The sequence below is a fragment of the Xiphias gladius genome, chromosome 9, assembly GCF_016859285.1.
Source record: "Xiphias gladius isolate SHS-SW01 ecotype Sanya breed wild chromosome 9, ASM1685928v1, whole genome shotgun sequence".
Classification (NCBI taxonomy): Eukaryota; Metazoa; Chordata; class Actinopteri; order Istiophoriformes; family Xiphiidae; genus Xiphias; species Xiphias gladius.
In genome coordinates, this window is record NC_053408.1 from 18,601,657 (window position 1) to 18,625,195 (window position 23,539).

Here is a 23,539-nt window from a genome sequence, read left to right on the forward strand (position 1 = left end):
ACTTGTTTTTCCTTCCATGCGCCAACCTCAAAAGCCTCTCTCTCTCTTTGTGTACCAACATGAAAAACATTTTTTTCAGAATCTCTCTGCAGATATGAAAAGTTCCTCACGCACTCTGGCGTGCCACTCCCAAATGGGACACAGTAGATGAAAGGTGTTGGAATGTGGATAGAATTTTATGTGGAATTATAAACATGCCCTGTAAATACATGTGTTTTATTTGAAATGACCACATGTGAAACCCAACAAAGAACTTTCTGTCCTCACAGTAGGTCTGTTCAGAATCATGTTTGCAAATATACCCAACTTTGTGAAAAAAGCACATGCACAAAAGAAAGACTGACTGACATTCCCATCGCATATTGTGTTTAAATATGCTCCGGAACTTCACTATTTGATTGATGAAGGAGGCAAAGAGAAGCTATCTCACTCTTGTACAAAGAAGTTTTCCAGAGCAGATCCACACAGACACTCCTGTCCACACATATCAGACAAGATACTATAGAATACTATACCAAATACAATAAAAAAGCATCAATGGTAGCTGTGGTGCAGGTTACATTTTCTAAGAGCAGAGATATTCTGCTGTCAAACATTTACAGTAAATTCATTTTCTTATATTATCAAAAATAAACATTAGATCAGAATCAGTTTCAGATATTCAATATTAAATGATTAGGAGCAAGAGACATGATCACTACCTCCCTACCTTTCGACTGAGCTCTTTGGTTTTTCAAAGAGAATCTTAATAACAGTCACTTCAAACACAGGGTGTGGGGCCCCTTGCGCCCCTGGGCCTGTGCCCATTAGACCCATTCAATAATCACTTTATGCAGTGCACTGACAAGCACAAATCAGACTCCAATTGACTTTTTCAAAACTTCACAAACAGCAAGTAAAAATGTTTTTCCAATGGTAAAGATACTATATATTCAAAACACCATGACCACCAGGCCTTTTTGGGTTCTCTCAAAGTGTCTGGGCTCAAAAGTCTGGTTCTCCATCTCTCCTATTCTCTTCCTCTCTCTCTCTCTCTATTTTTCTCTCTCCATCCATTCGATGTCCTTCCCTGTATCTCCTCTGTTCCTCTGAGGCTGTCATCGTAGCACACGAGGTCCGCTTGTGCTCCGACAGGGACTGACCTGGCCTCTTCAATTACCCAGAAAACCCCTGATCAGAAAAATGATCCTCATTATTGATGCCAGACTCACCGGGTTACTGCTGGGAGGGTAGCCGGCAGAGACAGACAGAGAGAGAGATGGAGAGACAGGGAGAGAGAGGGAAACAGATAGAGAGAGATTGGTAGCAACATTAGAAAAGGTCTAAGATAGGGAAACTGATAGAGAGATAGATAGATAGATAGATGGATGGATGGATGGATGGATGGATGGATGGATGGATGGATAGATAGATAGATAGATAGATAGATAGATAGATAGATAGATAGATAGGAATGGAGAAAATCTGTGTGAATATACTATAAGAGAAAAATCTGAGCTTCAACAGCAGTGGGACACATCCAGATTTAGCAGAGGGAGTGTGTGGGCGGTAGGAAGTGTGTGTGTGTGTGTGTGTGTGTGTGTGTATGTGTGTGTGTGTGTGTGTGTTGTAAGAAACTTGAGGGAACACTGTCCAGAGCAGACAGAATCAGGGACGTGCTGTAAGAATTGCGAAAAAGCAGGTCTTTTACTGTGGCGTTAATTCAGAGCAAACTGTAGGAGTCCTGCTGACACACTCACAACCTGCTAACAAATCTCTGTACTTCTGTTTGACTCAGGACTCTTGTGTCTTATCCAAATATATATTTAACCTTTTTTCATCCAAGGAAGGATGTTGCTGAGCACACTCTCTCTTTTTCTGCAATGGTCTGTTTACTATATATACAGTTGCACATCCACATCCACTAGCAAAACGATTCAACAACAGGTTTCAGTGCCATGCTCATGCTCATGCTCTTTATTGTGGCAGTGCCGAGATCGAAAATTGGCTGATGGTACGCCACTCTTGTTCTCGTGGCATATGCCAATTCTGAGTGGTATATCACAGTTGGTTTTTGGTATGGAGTATGCCACTTTCAATAGTGGTATGTCGCTTGCATATGGCACGAGTAAACGTATTGTCCCTGGGCTTCCATTGTGATGTACCACTTGTGGTGTGTCCATTCGACAAGCCACATGAAAATGGTACGTCACTATTGTTCCACTGACAGTACCAGCAGGTTCTGTGTAAAACTTCAATTAAAACTGTACTGGAAGATAACAACATTGTCACTGATGTAAAGAACGCCACACTTTTCTGATTGCTATTAATGTTAGCGGTGATAGCCGACAAGAATAGCCTTTTGCTAAAATAGGGGAGCTGCATAAATTTTAAGCAAAGTCGGTTTACAGGTGTTGGGGAGTACTAGTGCATATGTGAAAATAGTTGTATAAAGCTTTTTGTGGCTCCAGAGAGAGCTGCGCGGGGAGTGGTAATGGCCGTGGAACACCAGTGACATACCATTTCATGTGCTCCTCTGCTCTTCGTCTGTTACAGTGAATGGCCCTGTTTTTGCAGCCTTTCATTAAGCTTCTCAACTAATGTAAACGATACACTGACAACACTGACAGACTATATTCACTAAACTGCGATGTACAGTAGGCTCTTATTTCTATTCTTTGTCATAAATCATTCATTTTCATTGCACTGTAAAAAGTATTATAGCATCCACTTGCAAGTGTATAATTTGATCAGATGAATAGAGATACTGAAATGTGCACTTGTCCGCATAAGTTTGTTATATTTGGTCAGTACTAGGCAGTTTGAATGGCTGTAAATTGAGAGGTGCTTGGATTGGTACTCATGTCGACTAGTCTTTTGAATAAAATACCCACTACTCATATCAGCTCTGAAGAACCTGTTGCACTATCACTTGTAGTAAAGGAGTTTTATATTTTCAATTCAAACAGTAATATGCACCAAATCCTGACAAGCCCATATCTGTGTGTGCTTTGGTGTACTGTTGTGTGCTGCCCAGCTGTTTGACCTTGTCCTTGTCTCTTCTCTTAGGCATGCGTATCCTGGTGACCCTGCTGCTGGACACCCTGCCTATGCTGAACAACGTGCTGCTGCTCTGCTTCTTTGTCTTCTTCATATTCGGCATAGTGGGCGTCCAGCTGTGGTCCGGCCGGCTCAGAAACCGCTGCTTCGTGGAAGAAAACTTCTCCTTGTGAGTTCCATGGTCACTGTTGATATAATGTCTGTGTATTTGTGCCATTGTGTTTAGAGTTAGTTTTTCTTTTGTAGTACTGCATATACAAAAATATATACAGTATACACACACATACAGGCCCCCACCGTGATACAACCACGGACATACAATACAAAAACAGGTTTCCAGAATAGCAAATATTTGTCCATACATTCCAAAATATGTTGTATCTCCATTGTCCATAGCTACCATGACTGAAATGTCCATACAGGCTGGAACTGTCAATATGTTTTAAAACATTAAGCCACAAGATGGGCACATAAAACAACATACACTATTTAGTTGCAGCTAAGTGTGAGTGTGATTGCTTTCTGATAGAATCAGTAAGGGCCCCAGATCTTAACAAATTTACAGTATGAGTCCATTTAATCTCCTCCAAATAAACATTTGGTTTAATGTTAATTTAAGGATTGAGATTGGGATTTTTTAAAGGTCACATATTACAATATGTATACAAATTAAATATGTATACAGATACATTACTCAAGTGCTGTACTTAATTAGAATTTTAACTTATTGTACTTTGACTGAGTTTAATGCTACTTTATGCTCCACTGCATTTAATTAATGGCTATAGATAGATTGATATTTGATATTGATAGATTGATAGATTGTATAGATACAAAGCATATTAAAAAAATCGTTGATTGAAAATGGTGCATTCCTATATGTTAAACTACCCAACATATATATGATGCAGTTAAAATTAGCCCTGTCTGTTTCCTGATCTCAGTAGTTACTTTGGATGTACAGTACATTGTTATCATATCCATTAGAAATGACCGATAAAAATAAGAACAAAGATGTAATAAACCAGAATTATCATTTTAAAAGGTCAGTGGAAAGTACTGAAAAATATACAGAAAATCAAAACTAATTTGCCTGCACACAAAAAATGCCTATATTCTCAATTTCAAAAAATATTGATGATGATATTGGTCTTAAAGAACTCTTGATCAAGAACTTTTATTCAAATTCTTATTTATTCCAAGGGTGCACAAGGTGACAGGATTTATTTATCTACTTATTATTTTCCTAATAGGCCTGCTGAGGTTGCAAACAGGTTTCAAGAAGGTCAAGGTAAAACTAAAGAATAAACCTTGACCCTCTATACTAAATTAGGTCATGCACTAAAGTCAATGAGGCTAGTGATTATAGAGTCTCATCATAGTGATGAATGGGAGACAGACAGGCCCTGGAATAATGAGAAAGACCCCATGTGGCCCATGGTGTATGGAACATGGGCACCCATGACTTATTCATGCTCATCCTGGCCTCATCACTCTCTATAGGATTTATGACATCTCACAGCTGTAATTTAAAGTCATGCATAATGGCTATGGTGAGCTGTCTTATTTTTTTTGCGTCATCATCAATTTTTAGACATTCTTTTTGTATCTGGAAGGTCTGTATTTATGCATCAGATAAATGGCATTAAAGTCTGGCTATGCTCTTGTCCAAAACCATTTTAATGCCTGCGTCCATTTCTCTTTCATTCATATCACTGATACATATTCTAGTGTTCTGACAAAGTAGCAGCTGTTAACTGTTGGCTGAATCTTTAGACTGATTGACAATATGTTAGAGCACCCGTTAGGAACCATATCCCACGTGTCACATTGGGTGTGACAAATCGAACAGGTACCATACTGAATCACACCAGTAAGTGTTTTTGTATATCATCCCAATGTGTGAAACAGCTTTTAAGAATGTGAGAAAAAATAAGTGAGTGTGAGGCCGTCCGGAAGTGGAAAAGGACTGTTCTGGTCTCACAAAGTATTTGAAGCTTCTGTGCAATTAACACAACCTGCCAGCTGAATGTGTGTTGACAGTAAAGCCAGATATCACACAATTGCTAGACATATACACCAGTTATTCCAGACAAAGGAGTTCTGTGTAACAGATATGCTAAGAGGTGGTGGAGTCAGCGTACAAACTTGTCCATCCAACTCACACAATACACAAAGGGGTCTCCCCAGCCATTTAGCCCCAGGTTTGTCAACACAATTATAGCTAGTTCTGCTGATTAGTTCCTCCTATCTGCTTGAAGGAGTGTTAATCAATGAAATTAGCTGCTGGACTGTTTGCATGAAGTTAAAACCTGCAGACTTTGGGGCTTCAAAGGTGATCCATTTAAAATTCTGCCCAGTGTATGCCAAAATTAAGAGGCAGAAGCATCACTTGATTGCTTCAACCTGGCAACAAGAGCAAGCTGCACTTAAACAGTGATGAGGTCTGCCGCCTTATTTGGTCTGGTCTTGGCATGAACAGTAGCTTTTAGTGGTTAATGTTAGCAAACTGTAGATAGATGTTGCTGTGTAGCTGATATTACCAAGTGAGTTCGCTGACTCTATGACTCTTCTCTATTTGCACTGCTGAACATTACATATTAGCGTATCACAGCTCGTCAGCCGCCTAGAGATGATGTCAAGTAATTTTAGAGAATCACAGGAAATCAAGTGTGCCATTATCCTCTACCTGTCCCTTAATGCTACAGCAGTCGCTGCTTAACAAAAGTTACATAGTCTTTCTCCAAGGCAAGTGTATTGTAAACATTCTGTAAGATACTGTATGTCTGGATTTGGAAGAGATAGAAAGCGTGGTTTTTCACCACAAAGACAACATTATTTATTACGTAGGCCGATAACACTAAAATGGACCAATTCATGGCGAATCTAATGACCTTTTAAAATTTGAAAATGAAGTAGTGTATGTCAACTTTCAGAACACGTCTCTATGACTTTTCTAGTCTCAGGATCCAAACAAACCAGTAAATCCTGCAATGTCCTCTCTTCTTCTACCCCCAAGCCCTCTGTCTGCGAAGTTGGACAAGTTGCATGTATACTACCACACTGACAATGACGATGAGAACCCCTTCATCTGCTCTAAGCCCCGAGACGGTGGCATGAGAGGCTGCAACTCAGTGCCCAAGCTGCATGAGGGAGGCCTGGAGTGCAACCTGGACATTTACTCTTACAACAGCACTGACAACACGACTTGCGTCAACTGGAACCGGTACTATACCAACTGCTCTGTTGGTATGTCCAACCCTTTCAAGGGAGCGATCAACTTTGACAATATCTTCTATGCCTGGATTGCCATCTTTCAGGTAAGACGGCTAATCAAGCCTCCATAATAGTAAGATTTTAACACACCAGTTAAAAATAACAGTTTGCTGTGAGACACATACAGTATGGTTTGGGTGACGCAAGCCTCTAATGCAATATAGAGACAAATTGCCCCAGTGGTTGCTGTATCAGAGAAAAAGGGTTTACAGGATTAGCAAGTTACCACAGTTAAACCACCAGACTGCAGTCTAATTTTTCCACACCATTTGTTTGCTATCTCCACATCATCTGAAAAGCCTTTTGTTGGAGTTTTCATTCATCGCTGTTTTGCCAAGGGGGGTAGGAGGATGGAAGCCAGATTGGAGATGAGTTCTCTCAAATGTCTGGCTGCTGCTCAGGTTTGCCTGCGTGGGGTAAAGCACACAAGAGAAATGTTGGAAATTAGTCTTCAGACGAGTCTTGGCATTTCGAGCACTCTGGAGTATGAAATATGGCCTCTTTTAATCTGTATTTTTTTAATTTCAATCCCTGTTTGCTTTATTTCTTTTTGTGTTTTCTGTTTTTTTTAATCAACCTTTTTTTTTCCTCTTTTTGTTACTCTTTAGGTGATCACTCTGGAGGGCTGGGTGGACATCATGTACTTTGTGATGGATGCTCACTCCTTCTACAACTTCATCTACTTCATCCTACTCATCATTGTAAGTGCCGCTTCATGGTGCCACCAGCTGTGTGCTGATGACTGAACAAGTGGGTCAGTTGGGGGACGGGTGTGTGAGCATCCGTTGTGAGTGTGTGAATAACAATGTCATCTACCCCTCCTTGTCCTCAGATTGGCTCATTCTTCATGATCAATCTGTGCCTGGTGGTCATCGCCACTCAGTTCTCAGAGACCAAGCAGAGGGAGAGCCAGCTGATGAAGGCGCAGCGGGTGCGCTTCATGTCCAGTGCCAGCACTCTGGCCTCCCTCTCTGAGCCAGGCTCATGCTATGATGAGCTCCTCAAGTACCTGGTTCATGTCATCCGCAAGGGGGCCAAACAAGTGGCCCATATCTGCAGGCTCTTGGCTCGCCTTGCTGGGCTCAACATTGCCGCCTCGCCCCTGGCCACAGAACCCCAACGTAGCCAGAGGAGGAGGAGGAAGTCCTCCAGGCAGGGATCTGTGTCAGTTCATCACATGGTGCACCATCATCACCACCTCCACTACCACCTGGGAAATGGCAGTGTGAGGGGAGGAGGGAGCATCTTGTGTATGGAGGGTAGGGATGTGGAGGCTGGAGCTCATAACACCAACGGAAGGGCTCTTGTAGCAACAACCAGCACTGGGCATCTTGCTTCTGTGACAGCAGCCACATCTGATTCAAACCTTGCCACTTTGTCCAATCCCACTGCAGGACCTGCTGATTCATCTTCAGTTCGCAGTGTATTCAACATGGAAACTCTTCACTGTACCCCTTCACCCACACGCATGGGGCCAACACCAGGCTCATTCTCTCTGGCCCCAGCTCCCATGTCCAGGGCCATGAAGAGGAACTCGGTGCCCTTTGCTGCTCCAGGTCCTAAAAACTATCCCACCCTGCAGGATCGAGCCCTAGCAGAGTCCAGACGAGGAAGTATTGCAACCAGCACTCTGACTAACATCAACTTCAACCTCAATATCCCACCCATACCCCTGGAGAGACGGCCATCAAGCCTGGTGGACACACACACTCTCACAGGTGGACAACACACCACAAACTGACAGGGATGAAGTCACATATACACTGTTGAAAATTATAATTGTAGATACAATCAAACACTTGGAAAGTGTTTGATTAGCTCCATTATCTACATTCCTTCTGAGTTAGCTGTGGTGGATAGGGTTTGCTTTGGTGTGCATTCCCATTAGGTAAAAATCTGGTATAAGCATAATGGGCTTTTAAAATAACAAGAGTATCTCAGTGTTGCAGTAAGTCAAGTGACACACAACTGGAAATGTTCCTTTTTCTGTAATCAGCTATTTGGTGGAGGACTGTATCAATTTGTCATGATTAAGTTTCAAACTATAAAACACTCCAGCGTGGGTTTATTTTTTTTTGTGAGAGACAGAAAAAGTGCTAATTCCAGTCAATAAATTTGAATCCCTCATGTCCGAGCTTGCAGCCAGCTTTGTCTGCCTGTGGCCAAGTTCTAAAAGCCAGTGGGCTCAGCAAAAGTCAGGCCAGATCTGTTCAGGTTTTACAGAAGGTGGAAACGGTGGCTGCCATCGAGACAGGGCATAGCACAGGCTGTGGAGACAAGGCATTACTCTTACAGCACACACTGCCCATCGCCATCAAACATACTCCCTCTGACACACACGCAACTGTCCAAAAATGTTGTTGTTTAAACACATCTCTTTCACTGGATTTGATAATTTGTCTAAAACAGTTAATTGATGTCACTTAACACAATCATGTTGATTTCACTGCAGTTCCCTTTCTTTCTCATTACCTTTCTCACTCTGCTGCAGCCCAACTCTCCTGCCAGCTGTCGGCTCGTGACCTTAGTGCCACCAGCAGTGCCATGGACACAGCTGCTTTGACATTGGACCCTGAGAACTGCCCCTACTGTGCCAAGGCCCTGGCCAATGAATCAGAGGGTGGTACCGAGGGCAATGAGACACCCGGTGATTCTGACAGCGAGGGTGTTTACGAGTTCACCCAGGACCTCCACCACAGGGACAGGAGAGACAGCCGGCAGGCCAAAAAGAAGCACCATAGGCTGGGCAAAACAGCAGAGAAGGTGGTTCACTTCTGGAGGCTGGTGTGTGACACATTCAGGAAGATTGTGGACAGCAAATACTTTGGACGAGGAATTATGATCGCCATTCTGATTAATACTCTGAGCATGGGGATTGAGTACCATAAGCAGGTTGGTGTCATGTTTGTTAGTGTATATCTCCTTTAGAAAAGTGTGAGTGTGTGAAGTTGAATGCAGCTATTGGATGATGCCCCACTGAGATAGTAGCAAACCTGAATGACTACACAGAGTTCACAATGGGAATATTCAGTGATGCATAATGAGCGGTCAGATATTATTAGTTTAACTTAAAGATCCTCTGTGTACGTGTGTCATTCTGTGTGATTGTGCAAGCTACACTGCTCCCACAGGCCTAACTGGAATTTCTGATGTCTCTCTCTGGTCTCTTTTGTTTACACAAGCGTAATTACAGCCAGAGAGAGAGCGTATGAGGGACAGAGGATACAGAGAGAGACAGAGAGAGAGAGTTAGAGGAACAGGGGTGATTTAACGAGGAAGGCCCCACAACATCTGACAAAGATTTGCTCTCTGTTTCTTTCATTCTCAATCCGTTGTTTTTTACTCCTTGGTTTCCTTTTCTTTGACCTCATTTACACCTGATATTATCATGCAATCTGTATCAGGATAGTTTATCTGGATTAGGAAAAAGGCATAAGGTTGAGGTTGCTCTTTAGGTTAAGGCAAGGTGTACATGCATGCAGAACACATTTTAATTGAAATGCTATTGGATCAGCCAGATCACATCTGGATGTTGTCTGACACTCATTGTGATCAGATCTCACCAATGTGTGACTGCAACGGGTACAGTTTCAAGAAAAATATCCACCAAACAAATTGGAAGATCACTGAAGCCCACCTCTCCCGCTGTCTTAAAGTGGCCGTCAGAAGACCCCATCTCTGCAGGATAAAAAGTACAGGCCATACAGCAGCATGCTTGTCTTAACCTGGGACATGTTTGTCGACAGGTCAGCCAGCTCCACCTACCTAATATGCATATAAAGACAAATGCAGAACTGAAATAAGAAAATGCTTATTAAGACAAGTGTAAATGGAAAGGCCAGATAATGTATTTAGATATCGATAGCATGTTAATACTAGGTCTCAGTGGGCCCTTGTTGCATGTCTGTATTGTGGGAGAAAATTCTAATTTGGCTCTAACTGTACACCTACTGTAGATACAGTCAAACACAGTCTCCTCAGTCTCCTTTCTACAACTAATCATCCTCCACCCGAGTTCTCTGTAGTCTAAGAATGTCGCACTTTCAGTGCAATTACAATTCCTCAAAAACTTATTTGACAATGAGAAAATTGTAGTGCATAAACGTATTTTGTAGGAGACAGGGCTGCTGGGGGGATGGAGGTGGTGAAGAGGTCCAGCCATCTTCGGAGAGACTAGATTGGTTTGCACAAAACACGCTTTTGCTATAGTCATCACTCTGCACTGAAATCATTTGTGCGGTAAATTTCCTTACACTTTGATTTGTGTAAAAATCAAAAATTCAAGTTGTCACAGTCCAGTTTTCTTCTCTGATGTTTTGATGAGGTGAGTGTTTTTGCATTAAAAATCTTGCCAAATGAGGATTAAGCTTTGAGGTGTGTACTTTGTTTGAGGCTATTGTGTTATATTTTTGGCATGAGTGATTTTGTATAAAGTTATATAACGCAAGTAAAGTAAGTGACCCAAGTGTTGTGTTTGTGTGTGTAGGTGTATAGTAGGAGATTGAAGCCTGGCCAGGTTGAATGGGGTTACTTTCAGTCCGTGACCCATTGCCTATAAACATATCCAGATGCCAACATCCTCAGCGACACACACACACACACACACACACACACACACACACACACACACACACACACACACACACACACACACACACACACACACATTTTTTCATTTCTCCCTTTTTCTCCTCCTTATTTTTATTCTGATTCTGTGATTCTGTTCCTTTTTCTCCTTCTTCTCTTCCTGTGTTGCCTCCTTTCTTCTACTCTTTTCCTTTTTCTTCCACTTCTCTTTCTCCTCCTATTCCCTCGTTTTTTTTCAGTGTCACCTTCACCTCTTTGGTCAATATTTCTTCTTATACCCTCCTCCTTCTCATCTCCCTCCTCTTCAGCCTTTTGTCTTCCCTCTTGAGCGCTCTTTCCTAGTTTGGGTAACACGGATCCCTCCAGTCTCCAGACAGGCTGCTTCAAACTTTACTGAAACGCTTCATCTATTGCAAGGCCCATCAACATCCAATAGAGTGAAGGATCCCTAAGCCTCTGTTTGTCTCTGTAACTCTGTCTGCATGGAGAAGAGGTTGGGTTTTAATTCCCGTACATCCTGCAGCCAAGTTTTCTGCTGGAATTTTTGCACACAGTGTGTACCCTGTGCAGGTGCCACTTTAAGTGTAAAATTAGATGAAGACAACAAAGTGTGTTGTAGTTTCACCTACTGTGGTCAGCACTAAACAGTTTTAAAATGGATTACTGTCATACTTCGCCCATCAAACGTAGGATCCTTGCATCCTTTACCCAACCTCGGGGTCAGCCGGTTATGGAAATGGGGTCTCAAGAAAGTCGCCAAAATAGTCTATTAAAAAAGTACTTAGTGATTTCAATTAAATTGGATTAATTTGATGCAACCTGCCATTCAGCACAGCTATATATGTAGTGAAGTAGCCTTTCTGTGATGGGTGTTAAGCTGGCAAGTTAGCAAAAGGTTTGACTGGGTGGTTGACTCATTTAAATGGGATTTGATGTCCGTGGATCTGCCAGCTAGAGCGTTGAAGAGCACTGACTCAGCTGCCATGCGATCCAATGCTATGAGGAGTTTTGGTTTGGAGCAAAAGGGGATTAACCAAAGGTGACACTGAGTGCTTTAAAATGTACGGTTCCCTTAGCAAATGCTTACTTGTGTGAAGATGGATCTAATGGTCTCATTTGCACATAATCATTCAAATGAACATCAGTATCAAAGTATTGCTTTAGGCCTAAAGTAGCAAATGGCAATTGTAGGCTAAAATGCTCTCCTGCAACTCATTATTAAAATCCAATAACAAAGAAATATCTTCATTTTAAATAGTTCAATTGGGATCCCGAGCCAGATTAAGTCAAGAACCTCTGACCTAGCAGCTCCACCCTCTTTTATTCTTCTTTTGTCATTCTTTGCTCCCAAATCAAATGTCAATACTAAAGGTGCGCACCACCTACATAATGTACTAATGCAGCAAGTTAGGCCTGGGAGGCAATACAACGCTTCCTGCAGCTGCCACACAGTCAAAGCCTTCAAGCAGTTCATAGGGGTTAAGCATTTTATAATGGTGAAAACCTTCCTCAAGTTGCTTCATTGCTGCACAAATCAAATTTAAGACATTCTACACTAAAATCTAAAGGCACCAAAACACCACTGGGAATGTGCTGCGATCTAATGAGAGGCAAGGAGTTGATGCTGGAGGGCTTTATTGCAAGTCAGCTCAGATTTTGTGAGCACTTTACATAAACAATGTAAAGCAAATTTAGGAGCAGCCTGCATTATAGGTGCTAACATACACAGCAAAGTGTATGAAAAAATGTAATTGTAACATTTAAGTACACCTTACCCATGTACTGTGATCAGAATATGTCCCCAGCATTCCAAAAGTAAAGGATACCTCTTCCCGGTTCTCACCTGTCATCAATAGAGTGTGTAAGATCAGGAACCATTGCCAAACCAGGCAATAAGCATGTAATATCCAATCCTTTAGCAGTTTGTTCATTCATCATTCATTGGTTATCTTCCTGTGGCATCTGGCCAGTGGATCGATCATTGATGCCATTGTTGTTGCCAAATCTTTAATCCATACATCTCTCTGATAGATAGAAATAAGCCTATCTGTGTATCATCTGCTAAATATGAGTCAAAGTTTGCTTGAGGAAAACTGACTCTTGAAAAATTTCAGCTCCGTTGAGTGCAGCAGCATATCGATCAAGTTGAAATGTTTTTCACTCCCCCCTCCTGTAAATGAATGTTACACACAGACAAACATGCACAGTAGATCTGGTATTATGCATCATTCAGCTGCAAAAGGTTGTAGACTCCTGACTGCATCTTAAGGAGAATTTGACAGAATAAAACATCCACCCCAAGGAGTAAACCATGGAGAGACATATGTGGCTCATGCAGACATGGGCTAACACGTACAAAGCTAATCAAAATTCAAGCACAACCTATTTGTAGAGGTCAATCAATGTATCTGCTGGCAATAATTACATATAATGTGCTTATTATTTGTTATTTATGCTGATTGTGAACATGATGGGTGTATCTGACAGAAAAAGGATATACTGCCAGTTTCTGCAGCTCTGTGTTAGCAGGAATGACACAAAAAAAGGAAAAAGAGAAAAAGAAATCTTTTTGAGATTGTACCAGATTTAGTTTGGTCAATTTCACACCAGATTGTCTAATGACTTTAATCAGTAGAATATCCAAAAGGCTGTACAGTGGCAGCCAATCAACTGTAAATTACAGTTTGAAACACTATGCTCTTGTGGACTATATTTGCAACATTTAGACCTTTCAGGAGATGTGTAAAAAAGCTGGTGGACAGTTGTCAAGAAGGATACACAGGCATTGCACTAATGCAGGATGACAACAGTATGACATTTGTGCAGTGGTATATACTTGCTTGTTTGGTAGTTATATGTCTCCTTCTTTACCGAAAAAGTCCATTCAAGTTTCAATAGTTATGATTTTGCAGATGCTGCATGTTAAACTCAGATTTAAGGTGAGAAACCTTCCCCCTTCAGCAGATGAATGTGAAAACAGCCTTCAGTGTCTTCGTGAGTGAATCCTGAGGAATGTGTTGAATGTGTTTACTTCCTCACAAAACATTTGCAAAACCTAATGTTTTGAAATCCTGCATTACATGCGTGCTTCCATTCGTTTCTTCCTCCATGCCTTTTGCTGGTGGTTTTGCAACACTTCTTGGTGCTAACTGTCAATCCGTGGAGTAGCATGAAACCAACAGCAGAAATATCTAATGCATCTGCAACTTCCCATGCATCTACACCTGCATCCTCATGTCTGTGCAGGTAGAGACCAAAATACAAACAAAACCAGGCCCAGCTATCAAAACATTAAGTTAGTTAAACTTTAAATGTAAAGTTAAGCTAAACCTGTATCTATAAATTGTATTTTTTGTTGTTATTTTTGTTTTTTGTTTTTTTTGCTTTGGCCACAAAAATCGTGATTAATATCATGAATGTCGTAGCTAACAGTTGCCTAATTACACATTCAGCAGACACAGTGCAACATTAGCTTTCATTGTAGTTCTGTGTCAGGCCAACTGATTCAATTACAGTTCCACTATTCACTGTCCTTTCAGCTCTGCTTTGGTTTTCACCAAGTCCTGAAAGAAATATCCGCCTCCTTTAGCTGCTAAATGTTCCACAATGGTCACCAGTTGGTCGCTAGTAGTAGTCACTGCCATTTTTTGCTGGACAGGGTTTATCAGAGCTTTCTCACTAAAAACAACTGCTGCTGCTCAAAACAACGATGCTGACGATGGTGAGAGTAAATCAAAACAGTAAAGTTGTGGGCTGTAAAACCAAAACAATGAGCTGAAAGATGCAGAAATGCTCCCAAGAGCTGTGGAGAGTCTGGTGATCATCTTTTTGTGGGTTTTTCATTTTGAGATACTGTACACCTTTCGCATTACACATAGTCCAACCCATTATTTATATATATATTATTATTGCTAATAGTAACTAAACAGCAGCCACAATTCTGGGCTTTAAATCTCTACATTAGAACACTTAATATTGACATTTTGTCTCAAGACTTGTAATTTCTGGAACTGGCACTCAAACACACACAGACTCTACTACATACAGTATGTACTTCTGCAACTCGACCTCTGAGACATAAACCGGCCACTTGAGTAGAGGGACCATGACAGACGCTGTACATCCACACACTTGTCCTTCAAACACAGACATGTTGTTACCCTGCAACCCATCGGTGTGTATGCAGATGCAGCGCATGCAACCCTCACTGTCCATGACACATAACAGAGCATCCTGTCTGCGATCTATCTCTTAAATGCACACTCACAAATAGGTACACACAAACACTTAAGTGCCTACGTGCTCTCACCACGAGGGCAGGAGACGAGGTAAGTGGAGCAAATGTAAATGTGTCTGCGAAACAGAGATGGAGGGATAAAGAGATGATTGAATAGAGTGTTGGATAGGGATGACAGAGCGTAAGGACTTGGAGGTGAAGGGATAGAGGGGGTGATGGGTGGAAGAGTGGAGGCGGACGGCTTGGACGAGTGAGAAGAGGGTGTCTGCTTTATCTCTCTATGCAGTTTAAGAGCATTACCATTTATGGTGGAGCTGATGGAATAGTTGTGTGTCTGCCAACTATGTGACACAGCCCATAGTCTATTTACTTGGGAAGGTCAACCCCTCTCTCGCTTTACATAAGAAACTTCCCCCTTTTCTTTATGGCCACAGAGACAGTCTGCTCCTCTTCCGTGCTTCCTTTTTCTGAGGCTCTCCTGTCAGCCTTTCCGCTCTCTCGATGAATGGTGCTGATGCCAAAAAGGCTTGGGGAGAAGTTAAGAGGCATAGAAAAGGCCGGGGTGTCAAGGGAGAAGTGGGGTAAAAAGCATGGTTCATGTTTGGGAAATTGTTGTTGCTGTTATAGTGGAAGCTTTTTAGCGCTGACAAGAGTATTGATTCAGTGTGTTGGTGTTATATATAGGCAAAACGTGATCTGAAGTCACTTGTGTCACTGTGTCACTTCGTCTTCATTTCCCACAGGCAGTGTTATGACTTTATTAACCTTGAAAGGTATTCACTTGAAAAATAAAGTCTTTAAACTTCTGCTGCTCAACAGTGACACGTTGATGTTTGTTCAGGGTGTGTGTGTTTGATCTTTGTTTTGTCACTTTACGCAGATAAGCAGGGAAGGTTTACTTTGTGAATTGTTTATTTTAGTGTCTAGAGCTTGAGATTGTTGTTAAGGGCAGAGGTACACTCACTCCAAGTGCGGATATTTGTAGCTAAATCACACTGCGATTTGCAAGTTGCAGTGAAACCATCAGTGACCCCCCCCCCACTTCAAAAAAAATAATGGCATGCAGCTTTGGTTTGCGAAGCTCAACTGCTTTGACTTGCTTTTGTTATGCAGAGCAGAAACACAGAACCATGAACAAACTGCAGTAATGCAGTTAGCCAGCCGTGAAACAAAACGGCATGCTCTTTTTGAAATCGCTGACATTCAAGTGGACTTCAGTTATGGTTGACTCTTTCGACTTGCACTTTGGAGTGCATTTCTGGAGAACTGAGCTCTAAGTAAGCCATTAGCTTATGATACATCAAGGGAAAAGATCCTTTGAAATCAATGCAATGTGTTTTTGAGCTACAGGAGCTATACGTGGAAAAATCCATCACAACAGAGAGCTTGAAAGTGTGTTATGAGGCACAGGGACCTGCGGGAGTGCGGAATAAAGATTTTAGAACAGATTTTCAGTAAGGTCGATATATATATTAAATGTTGTTGTGAAGGGAAATGGCTGTTTTCCTGTGGTTCAGCCACTTTTCCCTCTCTTTTTTTGTCTCTCTTCGAAATAAAAGCACCCTGACATTTCAATTTGAGGTAGGATTAGGTTCAGTTGTTATAAGGACTAACTTAACTTTAGTTTAAAGTTATATATTGTTTCATTTCCATAGGTCTTGGAATTAATGTACAATAGTCAGTGTATTTATATGTGTTTGAAGGCATCTTGATGCATTCTCATGCTGTATTGTGCACATACACGCATTTGCTTCTCCCATTGCCAAACCAAGAGAGACGGTGGAAAGACCCGTTCTCTGTGCTTCCTGCTTAACCCAGAGACAATATTTATTCAGCTTTTATCCTGCCCTGCCCGAGGAATGCAAAGCTGGCATTAGAAGACACTGGCTGCCCTCCAAGACAGACCTAAGAAAAGTGTTTTTCTAATTTGTACACTGCTGGGACATAGACAGCAAAACTACAGCTCATAATCCTGGTTTATAGAGGGAGGGCTTTTCCAGCCCTGACTGCCATGAAATCAAAAAGGGAGAATCAATGACGTGATCAAATGATAGATTCAGTTATTTCCTGGCTCAGTGAGTTGTCAAATAACATGTTGCCTGCATTTGGCAAGTTCTCCTTTCTAGCCCCTTCTCTAAATGTAGCATTTTATTCACTTTGCATTGTCCCTTTAAGCACAGCTTTCAACTTTTTCTGTCTTGGAAAGCACTGTTAGAGATGCAAATTCAAAATAAAAGCATAATAAGTACTGGCAATGAGGAATTTCTTAACATATCCTTTAAAAGCTCTTGGAAAAAATATAAAATGATTGAGGCTTGAATTCTGGATTCCTTATTGGGGATTTGAAGTTTTTGAAAATCTAAGTTTAAGCCGACTGTTCCTAGTTTGGTAGTTACCCGTGGTGCTAAATATGCTAGAATAATCATTAAAGACAGTGGGAGCAGAGTATGTTTGAAATAAGACATATTAATAAAAAAAACTGCAGTTTGTTGATTTAGAAGACAATGATAATTGGCAGAACTAATGAAAAGGAAATGCGTATGGTCTTTATATTAAGTTATCTTCTATGTTTTATCCTATTTAAGATTAAATCATAACGTATAAGTACCCCTGAGAATCATGTTGGAGGGCTTTCTCAAAAATCAAATGATCTAAATTAACATATTTATTGCCTATTTCTGAGTTAGTTAAACTGAACTTAGTTTTCCTCATGAGTAAATGTAATTAGCTACAGCCATTTAGTTACATTATTTAGTTAACTGTTTAAAATGGCAGTTTTTCTATAAAGGTTTTTGTTAGAATAAAAGACACTACTAGTGCCTACAAATAAAATATTATATGCCAGTTTAAAAACATTAGGAAGATCATTTATGTAAATTATAAACAACAAATGCCCTTAAGTTGAACCCTGTGGAACATCCGATTTAAAGGACTCGTGTAAATACGTTTACTTGCTTTCTGGAGGAGAACGTGAGAAGATCGATCTCCCTAATGTCAGAATTCAGTTAGCGTAGCTTAGCACACATAAGCCAACGTTATATGACAAATTGCAATTTTTACATCCGTACAAAAAAAATTGTGAAGATGAATATTTGCTGTTTACATTGGGCTATGTGCCAGACACACACATAACAACTCATAAAATATGTTTTTATGATTTGGTTTTTGTATCCAGTCTTTGTGCTAAGATAGGCTAACCTACTACTTCGCAGAGCCTCATATTTAACAGACAAACGCAAGAGTGTAATAAATGTTCTCATCTGATTCTCAGCAAGAAAGCAAATGAATGCATTTCCCAAAATGTCAAACTATTCCTTTAATGTTAAAAAGAGCTGAGTTCATTCCTTGGTAGGTGACAAACTATGATCGTGAAGATAGCTAGAGAACTAGCTGAGGGCATTATCGGCCACGCATAGCCTCTGTAGCTTCTGTAGAACTATGGTCAGCCCTGGAAAAATCCAAAAATCCACATTAAAATCCTCATTATCATTAACCCTGAGTGGTTCTTCCTTCAATTATGTTAAGGTGCTGATGCAGACTTTCAAATCACTCAGTCATCTGAGACAAATCATCCTCATCATTATTATTAAATCAGAACCAACCAACCAACCATAATGGGGAGTGTATAATTCTCCATTTCATGCTTGAAATTTCCTCTTCTGTGGCATGCCTTAGCAAACCAATTGATTAAGGTAACACCCACACCCACACACACACATACCAGACATGGTGCTGCATCATTGACAGTCTGGGGTGGAGCGGAGCGCGTTTAGATTAGATCACATCAGATTAGGTGACATAACATTAGCGCTAACCAGATTACACTATTCCACATTTAACACACTTTACCTCCTAATGCCCCTGCAGCCTCATTACCCAAGACACAGCCATCGAAGGAAGCTATTAGAAAAGTGAGAATGTCTTTCTCACTTACAAACTCGCACACATGGACACATTCATCTCTCTCTAGGTTGTATGCACATCTCAGTGGCCATTAGTCAATTAAGAAATTTCTCCTGTTTGATAAGTTAATGGCTGTGAACCTTTGGAGATGCTAACGTGTGTGTGAGGTTGTGGGTGTATTTTTCTACCTCCATGTCTCTTGTGTGTTCTTGTGTGCTTTTCTACGTGTGAGAAAGGCTTTTATGGTCTCATTCTCTTGCAGTAATCTTGCATGATGTCTGAGGAATGTCTAATATACAAGCTGGAACAATAGCAGAGCAGAAACAGTGGGGGAAAAATAATGACCTGAACCTCAGTCTCAGGGCCAGATGTCTGCAGTCCAAGTCTCACCTCATAAAAACTGTACTTCTTGTTCTAGCTTATCAAGTGCATCTATTATACAGCTCTATGTGTGTGTCTACACGCATGGTAATAAGTGTGATTCAGTGCAGAGCTTTGTGCATACACTATGTGTGCATACATGGTAATGAGTGAGGGAGTACAGCTCACTGTGTGGGTTTATGTGTGTGGCCTGTGGATGTGTGAGTCCACATGCTTATTAGTGTAGCTTTGGTTACACCTCTATGTGCATTTGTGGTGTGTGTGTGTTTCTACATAATTGTGTGTGATGACATTCATCTGAAAGAACAAACAAACATCGAAGTGCCCCTGCATCTGTTTACCCTTTGAACTTCTCTTAATCACAAAATGTGTGCGTGCACCCATGACGTATTTGCCGCCGCCGCACTTGTCAGCGTACAAATGAATGGACACAATAAAGCCGTGGAATCAAACAAACAGATTTGTCTATGTCTGTGAACCCAGAGACAGACACAAGAGACACAGACAATGACAAAGAAGTGAGATGAAAGAGAGAAAAGCTTGCTTTTCAGGAAGCAGAGTTCACTGGCAGGAGCTGCGCTGCAGGCTCTGGGCAAATGATTCTTTTTTAACACGGAGGCAGGAGGAGAAAGATGTCATCCTCTACTCTCCACATATCCTTTACAGTGCCCGTTTAACATAGCAGATGTACTACATGATCATGCATAAACTGAAATGCATAACAAGTAATGTTATTCCGCAGTTACTTCTCCATAAAATTAGTTTTTGCTTTCTCAGTTGACAGTTTAGCGCAGAATAGCAGTGGCACCAAATTTAAACTTCTTGAAGTTTGAAAAAATTCTCACTCACTCACACTTCTCATCAGTGAGTTTGCTGCAGTGTAAGTGTTTCACCAAATTTGTCATAGAAAATACTGATTCCAGTGATTTTTACAATTATTCTGCTGGAAACTTGATGTGACAAGTTTTCTGGCTCTTACCAATGAGCATGGTGGCCAAATTGTTAAAAATTAGCATGTTTAATGTTGCATTGATGTTTTACCACTCTTCAAAATGGCCACTGTTTGATTGCTAATTAAGCAAACTGGTCTCATGTTTTCCCCAGGGAAAATGAAGCCTATTCTGTTGCTCAAATACAATTTTTGACAATCAACACTCAAGAGTGCACCAGCTAGTCTTGAACATGCCTTTTCACTTTTAGAAGTCAAGCCTGTAACTCTATAACATTTTTGCTCCGACTACTGGCAGGTAAAAGATGTATGTGTGAGGTGACATGATAGCAGTGCGTCACTCCCAAGTAATCTGAGTTAGGTTGCACTGAAATTCTTTGCTTTGGATCCGTATTAAATTGTATATTGGTCTGGATCTGGACCCCAGTCCACCTGCTGAGAATGTGGGATCTACCGTATCCCCCCTAGAAGCAGTATAATGTTGATATAGTGCCGCATATTGTTATAAGGACGTCTGGGTTCGGTGCTTATCAATTGGGCAAAGCGAGCAACTGTCTGGCTTCCATAAACCTAATTGATTTCATTTAAATTTAATAACTATTTTCATCCCGAGTTGCAAAATTTACAAAGTGCATATTTGTTTGATAATATTTACCACTGGAGCACAGTATAAACAGTATGCGGGCCTTAAAGCACTTTTAATCTTGTGTACCTGTTTTGTAGAGGGCCCCTGTGTCAAAATATATTGTTTAAATACCTTTATTATTCCACTTGATATTGTGCTCACATAAATACATCTATGACAAACTACATTATTACATGCTAACCAACACAAGGTAAACCCTGTGCGAGGTCGTATTCCAGCATAGGAGTACGGTTTTAGGCCTCTGGGCAAAATATAAGAGTATAAAATATAGAGTGGGAAAAACAGGCATCAATTGTGGCCCATTGCTCATTGCTGCTCCAGTGGCCCCCTAAACAGGTTACCCCTTTTGGGGTAGATAGCTTAGCATAAAAATTGTCTTAGTTTTACCCTGAAGATTGCTGTTCACATTATGTTCTCCACCAACAGTCAACACTGATATTTTTTAACCATCACCAAGATCTTTTACTAACCTTAACCAAGTAGTTTTAGTAATGTAAACTTAACCAAACCTTAGATGTAGCAGTCATCTACGGCATATGTCATATAAGTTATCTTATAAAACAATTAAGACCTATTTTGTTATTGAGTTATGAGGATTTATTAAAAGTAGCAGTGATAACAAGTGGTGTATTTTATCAAAAGCCAGTGAAATTCAGTTTCAGGTTATGAGTTATGGTGTAATATTAAGCCTTGGAATTGCTGGACTCTTATCTTTGTCTTAGGACCTAAAGCTAAATTCAGGTCTTATGGGAATAATGACTTAATACCAAGCAACGATTTGTAAGTGTTGACTTGCCCAAACAAAGTTAAAACTGTCAAGACGCTCTCATTAGAGTTTTTTGAAGACAGTGGTTGCTTCTGACAATATAACACTGACGACAAATGGACCCACTTCAATTTTCAAGCACAAAATTTCAAAAAGCAGTTGGCTTGCTGCCATGCTGCTGTTATGTAAATAGTTTCTTTTTTCTATGTTGGCTGAAATTAAAGAGCAACTTAACACTAGGCCGAAATACATTGGACAGAGCCAACCTAGGCCTCCCCCTGTTTCCAGTCTTTATGCTAAGCTAGATAACCTGCTTCTTGCTATAGCCTTCTATTTGACTCATCTAACTCTCCAAAAATGACAAACTTTTCCTTTAAAGAAGTCAGCAAAACCAAGTAGTATGTACTGTAGAGATGAAATCTTACTTTTAATTCTATTTTAAATGTTTATTGCACAGATACTGTAACCACCATCTTTTCCATAGGACCTGAAGGCAGTGAAACAACACCAGCAGTGACAATATTTCATAACACCCGACTCTTCTGTCACTGTTTCTTAAGTACTGTAGACAAACTGATGCTGTAATGCAGCATGAGGAGCTGTTGGTGTTAATCTCTGTATTCCATTCTCTACGTATCCATGCTAGTGTTGAGTAATCACTGCTTAAACAGTCATGGTGTATAGTGATTAGTGGCAGCCCACCAGGACGGGCTTAATGACACACATTGTGTTTACATTTCATTACATTACCTCCCGGTTCAGCCTGAGGATAATGTTTCTGCCGGAATGATATCTCTATTTACACACACACACACACACACGCACACACACACACGCACACACACACACACACACACACACACACACACACACACACACACACACACACACACACACACACACACACATGTGTGCCCATGTTCACTCACACATTTATGATGGAGAACATACAAACACAGATCAGGCCCTGAACACCTTGCTTCCACTCTGTCATGTCAGTGTAATGTGTGTGTGTGACACCATGTTTGAGCTGTGTAAACTGTTTATTGCATAGAGATGAAAGGCCTCATGGAGCCTGTCTGGACTGTTCCACAGTCCACAGACACATAACAGCGTTCCCACAGGCTCTTTTCTCCTCGCCGGTAATTACGGGTACATGCTGTAGGCTTCTGATTTACATACTGTTTCGTATTTGAATGTGCCACACCTTTTATCTTTTGGATCGGGTTCTTTCTCTTGTCTCTCTGCTTGTTCTCATTGCCTGTTTTTCTCTCACTCACTTTTTTTTTTTTTTTTCCTGGCACACATGCACCCACCCTCAAATGCTCTATCTCTCACACACACACACACACACACACACACACACACACACACACACACACACACACACACACACACACACGCATAAGTTGTTTGATGTAGTGTTGAGTGGCAGCCCAATTCTCTGATGAGCTTTGAGCAGATGTCCCAGGCAAATTCAGCAGCAGCATTGTGAGCGGTGTGTGTCCTGGTGTGAGATAGCGGTTGTGTGTATTGTATGTGAGAGAAAATAGCTGTGTGTGAATAAACATTTTTTTCAGATTTGAATTGAATTTAGTCATTCGCATATTTCTTTGTGAACATGTGACACTGCAGGTGTTGTTGCTGTTGTCGAATGAACAACTTGCTTGTGCAGTCTGGTGATTTTCAGGTTTTATCATCAGTACATATTACATGCACATCCAGTACTGTGTACAATGCTACAGTAATACATTA

General features: G+C 40.9%; 1 protein-coding gene across 1 annotated transcript in view; it reads left to right on the forward strand.

Moving 5' to 3' along the window:
• The window catches only part of cacna1g (calcium channel, voltage-dependent, T type, alpha 1G subunit), a 254,326-nt gene that overhangs the window by 135,168 nt on the left and 95,619 nt on the right, over positions 1 to 23,539 (forward strand). Inside the window, 5 exon segments of the mRNA XM_040135842.1 lie at positions 3,049 to 3,208; positions 6,059 to 6,359; positions 6,924 to 7,016; positions 7,148 to 8,033; positions 8,807 to 9,207. Coding sequence (XP_039991776.1) covers positions 3,049 to 3,208; positions 6,059 to 6,359; positions 6,924 to 7,016; positions 7,148 to 8,033; positions 8,807 to 9,207 — 1,841 coding nt within the window.